Source organism: Ranitomeya variabilis, chromosome 7 (genome assembly GCF_051348905.1).
Source record: "Ranitomeya variabilis isolate aRanVar5 chromosome 7, aRanVar5.hap1, whole genome shotgun sequence".
Taxonomy (NCBI): domain Eukaryota; kingdom Metazoa; phylum Chordata; class Amphibia; order Anura; family Dendrobatidae; genus Ranitomeya; species Ranitomeya variabilis.
Window position 1 is genome coordinate 173,021,308 of NC_135238.1, and position 10,009 is coordinate 173,031,316.

The window sequence follows — 10,009 nt, forward strand, 5'->3', positions numbered from 1 at the left end:
AACTAGACCTCTTGCGCTCGACACCGCAACTGGGGTGTCAGCTTAACTGAAATAATAATTTAAATGCATGGGAGTGCATGCGGTGCCGCTCTGGCGGACTCCACTAACCACCCAGGCTTGGGCAAGGAAAGCGCTGTGAAAGCACATGGCGCCGCACTGGCGGTCACAGCAATTTGATGCTGTTTTGTGTGTCACGTGCTGATAGCAAGTCGGGTGCTAGATAGCAATCATCCACCTTACGCGAGCAGTCATACACAAGGGAGGGGATAATTAATGAGCGACTTTCACACATCAACATACGCACGTTTACAAGTGTATACTAGCGCATGGCCGTGCGGCCATGCAAACCTTTTATGGCTGCAGCAAGTTCAGGACCTTCCTAGAGGACCTATGAGCAGACTCCACTGCGGCTGGAGAAGAATGGGAGACCGCAGCGGAGATGGTTTGAGATTCCCCCTGTGCAGAGGTGGGAACTCGACACCTAACATACAGGGGTTGGACAAAATAATGGAAACACCTAACGTTTTGGCATCATAATCTTTGAACATGTTATATACATGCAAACCGTGATATATGGTAATGTTTTGTAGTTGATTATTTGTGTTATGTGATATGTGCATGTAAATTAACTGTTTGTTTTGCATAATTGTAAGAACATTGATGAGAACCTGATACCAATGGCAGACCTCTCAGATTTTCAAAGAGGCCAAATTGTTGGTGCTCGTATGGCAGGCGCTAGTGTAACAGAAAGTGCCCGAATGCTTGGCGTGTCAAGAGGTACTGTCTCCAAAGTAATGACTGCGTTTGAAAGAGAAGGAAAAACATCCGCAGCAAAGCACAGGTCCGGCCGAAAGTCAAAGTTGACTGAGTGAGACCGTCGGACTCGAAAGCGAACTGTGAGAGAGGATCGCAAGACCACGGCTCCTAAAATCACCGCTGAGCTCAATGAACACCTACAGAACCCAGTTTCCACGAAAACTGTTCGTCGGGAGCTGCACAAATCTGGATTCCACAGAAGAGCTGCAATTAGAAAACCGCTGCTCTCAATGACAAATGTTTCCAAGCGTTTAGAGTGGTGTAGAAACCTCCAGAATTGGTCCCTCGAGCAGTGGAAACATGTGATATTCTCAGATGAATCATCGATTACCCTATTTCCTACCTCTGGCCGAGTGTACGTTTGGAGACAGCCGAAAGAAGCATTCCATCCAGACTGCCTTCTCCCAACCATAAAACATGGTGGAGGTTCTGTGATGATCTGGGGTGCTATTTCATGGAGATCCGCCGGGCCAATGATATCCCTTCATGGAAGAATTAACAGCCGAGATTATTTAGGCATTTTGGGCGACCAAGTGCATCCAATGGTTCAAGCACTGTTCCCTGTGTGGAACGCCATCTTTCAGGATGATAATGCACCAACTCATACAGCTAGAATCGTTAAAGCATAGCACGAGGTACATTCTAATGAAGTTGAGCATCTCATCTGGCCCCCACAATCCCCAGACCTCAACATTATTGAGCATTTATGGTCGATTTTAGAGATTCAAGTTAGTCGTCAATTTCCGCCGCCATCGTCGCTCAAAGAACTGGAGGGTGTTTTAACTGCAGAATGGGCTAAAATTCCTTTGGAAACAATTCACACCTTGTATGAATCCATACCTCGGAGAATTGAGGCTGTAATCGCCGTATATATATACATATTTGCCTAAAATAAAAAGGAAATGTGTCATCTTGAACTTTAGCCCTTGTAGGGATCATTTTATCTTCAACTAGCTTAACTGTTTACAATAACATTAATTTTGACGAGGGGTTCCCAAACTTTTACATGCCACTGAAAGTCAAATAAAGACTATATGCTGACCACTGTACTATTGACAGATAGTCATATTTAATTTTAGCAGAACTTGTATTTTGCTGCGATAGATTCATAGGAATTCATGTAATTTCTTCTATGTGTGAAGTTATAAATCTGTGGTCACATCTGGTATTATAGAGAGAGGTCCCTTACAAGTGTAAAAGATCACCAATACTACAGTAAACAACATACAAGCTTTGGCACTAAATTAATAAATTACCGTATGTAAAATTTGGGATTGTAGGAGGAGGGGAATTTTGTCATTTGTGCTGGGTACCACTGCACCATCTCCACCTTGCTGGGAAATCATCCAATTAAATATGTTCCAAATAATTTATAAAGAAATATAAGACTTACAGTATGTCGCAGTTTAGTTTATAGAAGGCATGTGCTACATTTCTATTACTAAATAACATGTATTGTTACAGACTACGGGAGGTACTTGGCGAAGAGGCTGATACTGCCTGCATGAACATGTATATGAAATACTACTGTGTCCTTGCTTGCAAGCAATAATGTGGAAACCTGAGGAATCTGACTATTCAAAGTAAAGTTTTCTTTTTTCTCTTATTATCTTGAACAGACCAAACATGAGTATTCTTACAAATGAATGTCATTTTAATAAGAGAAGATCACTTAAAGAAAGAGTTTTCTCATATAATGACATAGTAGCACAACAAGTGTTTTTGGAATCTTTTGACTCCAGAATTCAAAGGCTACAGGTAGACTTTTTAAACCCTTCCCACCACGGGAAGTTTTAGCAGAATTTCACACCCCAAGCTATTTATATTTGGATGTAGTTCTTTGAAAGACTTCAGCAATTACCTTACATGGCCTTTCTACTATTTATGAGAAATTAGCGTTTGAATTCATATATAAATGAGGCTGTAGATCTGAAGCCTCTGTCACTCCAGCTCTATTCTTCACCCAGTGTTGCCTCATCATGTTGACTGATGGCTCTTTTGACTGAAGTCACAAAGCATAGAGGCTATCAATCAAGCAGTAGGAGGCTGCATATGGCAGAGAATAGAGCTGGAGTGATAAAAACTTCAGATCTACCATAGCTCTTCAGCCTCATTTGCTTATGTTAGTAATGGAGTAACAGACCGGCCATGTAAACATATTGTTGGACTTGTCCTTGAAAATACTGTATGTGCATCTTAATAGTTTTTTTTTTTGGATGGGGGGCTAAAACCCTAGCAACAGATTCCCATTAAAATCTGACTTAAGTCAAATTTGGAATTCTTCCATTTATTCTTGTTCACACATGTGAGGTTTTTTTTCATGAAACATTGTACTTAAGAGCATTGGTAAATTAAAACTGAAGTGTTTCTGAAAAAAAAAAAGACTTTGAATACCTGGACCTCGCTTCAAAGAGATTACACTTTGATTTCTTGTGTAAATTGAATTGAAAAGTCACAACATTTTTGTGTAATGCGGTAGTGCACACAAATGTTGTGAATTTTGTTATTTTCACATCAGTTTTGCCCAAATCTACCGAAATTGGCAAAGTTGGGACAGGAGAGGGATGTAATAGTGATGTGACATCACAGTTTATCTAATTCAGGTTGAGCTGTGGTGCGCCTCATGCCAGAAAGGTATGCTAAAATGCCAAATGAAGTGGATGCTTTAATGAATCAGAAGTGTCTGACTCCAACATGCCTCCTCATCTAGAAAGTAATGAAAATTGCTGGTCTTAAAGGGGTTCTCCCAGGAACGAAGCATATTTTAATTAATAGATCTTAGAATAATAATAAGTTCCACAATTGGTTGTGTTAAAATGTTCCTGGGCTGAGATAACATATATATGTGCCCCTGCTGTGTACTGTGTTATAACTGTGTCTGACTGTGTAGGAACATGGTCTGATCATACCACATCTCCTGCTAGGGAGGGGGGGAAGCAAAAGAGCATACATACAGGACAGCACTGGATCACAGCTGATTCTTCTTGTGAGGCAGAACATTTGCCTGCCTGTACTTAATTAATGTTTTACCTCAAATAAATAACCAGCTCCAATCCGTACTGAAATCTCCGTATAATCTTTTCCTTCCTCCCCTTCCCAGGAGCTGTGGTATGATCAGACTATGCTCTTGTACAGTCAGACACAGCCATTACACAGTACACAGCAGGGGCACATTTATAAAATTATCTCAGTACAAGAACAGTTTTTTTTTACATGTCCAATTGTGGAACTTATTATCATTCAAAGATCTATTGATTAAAGTGATGATTAAAATTTACTTTTTTCGTGGGAAACCCCCTTTAATAAATCAGGGCCATAATTTTTCTGCCCTTGAAACAATTATACCAAGCAAAATGGTTAGTTCATATTTTGAGTCTGTCAGCTTTACATTGGTATCATCTTTTAAATATCAGATTATTATGTAAATGGAAAACAGAGCGCACAATAGGGTTATACCCTATGGAGGGAGAGTAGGAGAGCGCTGGTTATTCAGGATTTGTGACATGTAGGAATGAAGAAAACAGCTGATGCTGTCCCATGTCCGGTGGAGAAATCCTCCAGGAGATATTGGATCCAGTTGGATGAACACTTGGTGGGCTAAACCTGTTTCTCCTGTACTCCAAACTCCAATCTTTTCACTCCTTTCTCTTCAAGACAGTTTGTTAAATAAGGTGCAAGTCTTACTATTTTCAAAAACTTTTGTTTTAGGAACCAATCAAGGTGCCTTTATGTTATTAACACCTCATAAACTATGCTATTTTATAAACTACAATCCTATACCCCTATATGTATTCAAAAAAAGCACAAAGGAAATGTGTTAGCTCTTCAGAAGATCTAAAGGAATTACATAAATGGGCAGATGAAATTTAAAAGTGCCACTTTTCCTTACAGATGTCTCAGCTTAATTCCTCTTTTCTTTTACCACTGCAAGTGTCAACTGAGAAACACAGCTCGATAATTGTTAAGGTACTTTGATTCTGCAATTATAATTACATTTCAAATGTCACCATAGATTGCAACTTGACACAAACACGGATCCCAGAATTAACGGAGCACCTTGTGGATTTTGAGGTCTCTTTTGTATTTGTACCTTTTCTAGACACCAGTTAATATTTTGCAAAGACTGTGAGAGACAAAATGTAACATATAGTACTTTGACCCCATAGTTGATTCATAAAGTTTATTACAATTGGGCCATGAAAATCAAATAAATAATTTTTCCTAGTAATTTGTAGTTTTAGCCTTTAGCCTAAGTACCCCACATGTGGTCATAAACTGTTATTTGTCCACACGGCAGGGCTCAGAAGGAGCATTGTTTGGCTTTTAGAGTGCAGAATTTTCTGGAATGCTTTGGAAGTACCGTGTTACTTAAGGTACCTTCACACGAAGCGACGCTGCAGCAATAGCGACAAAGATGCCGATCGCTGCAGCGTCGCTGTTTGGTCACTGGAGAGCTGTCATACAGACCGCTCTCCAGCGACCAACGATGCCGAGGTCCCCGGGTAACCAGGGTAAACATCGGGTTGCTAAGCGCAGGGCCACGCTTAGTAACCCGATGTTTACCCTGGTTACCAGCGTAAAAGTAAAAAAACAAACAGTACATACTCACCTGCGCGTCCCCCGGCGTCTGCTTCCTGACACTGACTGAGCTCCGGCCCTAACAGCACAGCGGTGACGTCACCGCTGTGCTTTCACTTTCACTTTAGGGCCGGCGCTCAGTAAGTGTCAGGAAGCAGACGCTGGGGGACGCGCAGGTGAGTATGTACTGTTTGTTTTTTTTACTTTTACGCTGGTAACCAGGGTAAACATCGGGTTACTAAGCGCGGCCCTGCGCTTGGTAACCCGATGTTTACCCTGGTTACCAGTGTAAAACATCGCTGGTATCGTTGCTTTTGCTGTCAAACACAACGATACACGGCGATCGGACGACCAAATAAAGTTCTGAACTTTCTTCAGCGACCAGCGACATCACAGCAGGATCCTGATCGCTGCTGCGTGTCAAACTAAACGATATCGCTAGCGAGGACGCTGCAACGTCACGGATCGCTAGCGATATCGTTACAAAGTCGTTTCATGTGAAGGTACCATTAGACACCAAGACTTGATCCCAAATGGGAAAATACACCCTGTAAGAAACTGTCATCTATAGGGGTAGTGAGTATTTTTATCAAACATCCATTTTTCACATTTTTGTGCTGAGTAGATGGCACAAAGTGAATATTGCAATTTTCCACAGGCATGCCATTCCTTTCTCATAGATCTTGTATCACTGTTGAAGGGGTTGTCTGGTCTAAAATTAAAATTCTGCAGTCACTCTGTGTGACTGCAGATTTGTGAATCCTACCAGCGTGCACTGTGACTGCAGACTTTTCACTTTAGACCTGACAGCCCGTTTAAAAGGCAGCTTTGTAATTATTATGTTGTTTTAAGAAACACACTATATATGGCCCTATTTTTTGCCAGGAGATACAACACAGCTCTAATTTAAAAGAACACCATACACACTTGAGGCCTAATTTAGCAATTCACACAACATAGGACCTCAGATGCTCTGAGGTAAAATAAGAAAAACAAAACAAAACTAGATGGGCATTTCCTGAAGGAAATACATGGTGCTTGAACAGCGCTGCCAGCTTTACAGCAGCACTTTTCACACATGGGACTAGGGGGCGCGCTTACTTTTGCAACCGGGGCCGGGGGCGCACTTACTTTTGCACCCGGGGGCGCACTTACTTTTGCACCCGGGGGCGCACTTACTTTTGCACCCGGGGGCGCACTTACTTTTGCACCCGGGGGCGCACTTACTTTTGCACCCGGGGGCGCATTTACTTTTGCACCCGGGGGCGCACTTACTTTTGCACCCGGGGGCGCACTTACTTTTGCACCCGGGGTCGCACTTACTTTTGCACCCGGGGGCGCACTTACTTTTGCACCCGGGGGCGCACTTACTTTTGCACCCGGGGCCCACTTACTTTTGCACCCGGGGGCGCACTTACTTTTGCACCCGGGGGCGCACTTACTTTTGCACCCGGGGGCGCACTTACTTTTGGTGGGCAGGGCTCCTCGGCCTCTGATTTGGTGGGCGGGGCCCCTCGGCCTCCGATTTGGTGAGCGGGGCCCCTCGGCCTCCGATTTGGTGGGCGGGGCCCCTCGGCCTCCGATTTGGTGGGCTGGGCCCCTCGGCCTCCGATTTGGTGGGCGGGGCACCTCGGCCTCCGATTTGGTGGGCGGGGCCGCTCGGCCTCCGATTTGGTGGGCAGGGCCCCTCGGCCTCCGCTTTGGTGGGCGGGGCCCCTCGGCCTCCGCTTTGGTGGGCGGGGTCCCTCTGCCAAAACTTTGGTGGGTGGGGCCGATAGGCCTCTGATTTGGTGGGCGGGGCCCCTCGGACTCCGATTTGGTGGGCGGGGCCGCTCAGCCTCTGATTTGGTGGGCAGGGCCCCTCGGCCTCCGATTTGGTGGGCTGGGTCCTTCTGCCTCCGATTTGGTGGGCGGGGACCCTCGGCCTCCGCTTTGGTGGGCGGGGCCCCTCGGCCTCCGATTTGGTGGGCGGGGTCCCTCGGCCTCCGATTTGGCGGGCGGGGTCCCTCGGCCTCCGATTTGGTGGGCGGGGTCCCTCTGCCAAAACTTTGGTGGGTGGGGCCGAAAGGCCTCTGATTTGGTGGGCGGGGCCCCTCGGACTCCGATTTGGTGGGCGGGGCCGCTCAGCCTCTGATTTGGTGGGCAGGGCCCCTCGGCCTCCGATTTGGTGGGCTGGGTCCTTCTGCCTCCGATTTGGTGGGCGGGGACCCTCGGCCTCCGCTTTGGTGGGCGGGGCCCCTCGGCCTCCGATTTGGTGGGCGGGGTCCCTCGGCCTCCGATTTGGCGGGCGGGGTCCCTCGGCCTCCGATTTGGTGGGCGGGGCCGCTCGGCCTTCGATTTGGTGGGCGGGGACCCTCGGCCTCCGATTTGGTGGGCGGGGACCCTCGGCCTCCGATTTGGTGGGCGGGGACCCTCGGCCTCCGATTTGGTGGGCGGGGACCCTCGGCCTCCGATATGGTGGGCGGGAACCTTCGGCCTCCGATTTGGTGGGCGGGGCCCCTCGGCCTCCGATTTGGTGGGCGGGGCCCCTCGGCCTCCGATTTGGTGGGCGGGGCCGAGGGGGCACTTACTTTTCACACATGGGGCCGGGGGGCACTTACTTTTTACACACGGGGCCGGGGGGGCACTTACTTTTTACACACGGGGCCGGGGGGGCACTTACTTTTCACAGACGGGGCCGGGGGGGCACTTACTTTTCACACACGGGGCCGGGGGGGCACTTACTTTTCACACACGGGACGAGAGGGTGTCATAGTCACTTTATTCTGATGTTTGACTTTGATAAATGATCATGTCCTAAAATGGACACCGTACATTTGCATAGCTGCCATCTTTGGAAGGTCAAGTTGGTGGTAATGGAAAGTTCGCCATTATTTCCTATGGGAAATTTTTTTTTTTTAAATGCGATTTAAATAAAATCTACATATCGGATCGACTATAAAAGTCATAGCACACCTGTCCCCACCGAGGCCTTCGAAACGCCGCCTGAACGGGGTCTCTGCGCCGAGCGGTTCGGCCGCATTAATTGCGGAAAACGCGGAGAAGAATAATAATAATAAGAAAATATAAGAAATCGGATTACAATATGTTGCTTGAACCTAGGAGGTTCAAGCACCATAATAAATTACCCAACTTTGAAAACTATACCCCTCAGGAGATGAGCAGATTGATATTGCCCAAAAACATTTCCTAAGCTGCAGCAATGAAATAAAGTGGATTCTCACACCTTATACAGTGGTGGTCAGTTCCTGGGACATCACAGATCAGTAGTTTCCAGTGGAGCACAATTTGTATAGTAGAGTCGTTTTCAATCTCTACAGTCACTGTGTAAGTCTCTCTTTTCTGTAGACTCTATGTTCTTATTAGAATGTGAGCAGGTTTCATTTTCTCCTCTCCACTGCATGTATTTTTAGAGCAATTACACGTTTTCTAGTATTGAGATTTGCATGAAATTATTTGCCGCAAATCTCATTTGTGGGGAAATTTGATGAAGCCAGTAAATTCAAATTTCAAAGCATCTGCTCATCTCTACTCTCAATGGATTTGTGAAGAGGCACGGCAGGTATTTTGACTCTTCAGGTGTTTTCCAGAAGTGAACCATCTGAAAATTGCATGTCTTCCACAGTTATAACATTATAGTGCACAATATACTGTGTCCAACATATGACACTATAAACTTTGTCATATGTAGTGAAATATGCCAAAAAACTACTGTAATAAATTATTTATTGAAGGGAGCAATATGATTTTAGACCATATGTCTTGCTCAAGATATAGTAAGAATAGATCAACAGGATTGAAAAAAAAAAAAGGAAAATAGAATGAAATTATGAGTGAGCGCACCTTAACACATGGCTTCATTGTAGAAGGGGTTTTCCTTTAAGCCAACATTTGTTCTGTACTTGCCCTTTTCAGTGAGGTTAGTTTTTATATAGATTATGTAACTTTTTTCCATTTCTCTTTTTTTTTCTTTCAGATTTCCTTGAGATGGATATGAATTTGACCCACCCAACAAGAACTATTCTCATGTTTTAATGTTCAATCTTTTAGGGAAACGACAATACCAGATATGTTTGTCTTTTGTGCTTAAAGTCTGGTCTATCGAAATATAAAATTAATTAACTCATATGATAAACACCTTTAACCTTAACCCCCGCAGGTATTTTTGTTTTTGCGGTTTGATTTTTTGCTGTCCTTCTTCCCAGAGCCATAACGTTTTTATTTTTCAGTCAAAATGGGCCATGTGAGGGCTTGTTTTTTGTGGGGTGAGTTGTACTTTTAAATGACACATTGGTATTAACATATCTTGTACTAGAAAACGGGAAAAAAATTACAAGTGCAGTGAAATTGCAAAAAAAATGCAATTGCACAGTTGTTTTTTTTTTTTTTACCATGTCCACTAAAACTGACCTGTCATTATAATTCTCCAGATCAATATGAGTTCATAGACACTAAACATATCTAGGTTCTTTTTTATTTAAGCGGTGAAAAAAATTCCAAAGTTTGTTAAAAAAAAATTGTGCCATTTTCCGAAACCTGTAGCGTCTCCATTTTTCAAAATCTGGGTCTGGGTGAGGCTTATTTTTTGTCTGCTGAGCTTACGTTTTCAACTATA

The 10,009-nt window shown here is 44.6% G+C and overlaps 1 protein-coding gene across 1 annotated transcript in view; it reads left to right on the forward strand.

Annotated features, from left to right (window-relative positions):
- LOC143784252 (putative methyltransferase DDB_G0268948) overlaps positions 1 to 9,444 on the forward strand; it is a 78,517-nt gene extending 69,073 nt beyond the window's left edge. The window contains exons 7-8 of the mRNA XM_077272274.1: positions 2,281 to 2,399; positions 9,371 to 9,444. Of these exons, the coding sequence (XP_077128389.1) occupies positions 2,281 to 2,368 (88 nt within the window). The 3' untranslated portion in view covers positions 2,369 to 2,399; positions 9,371 to 9,444. The remainder of the gene's footprint in view (positions 1 to 2,280; positions 2,400 to 9,370) is intronic.
- The last annotated feature ends 565 nt before the right edge of the window (positions 9,445 to 10,009 follow it).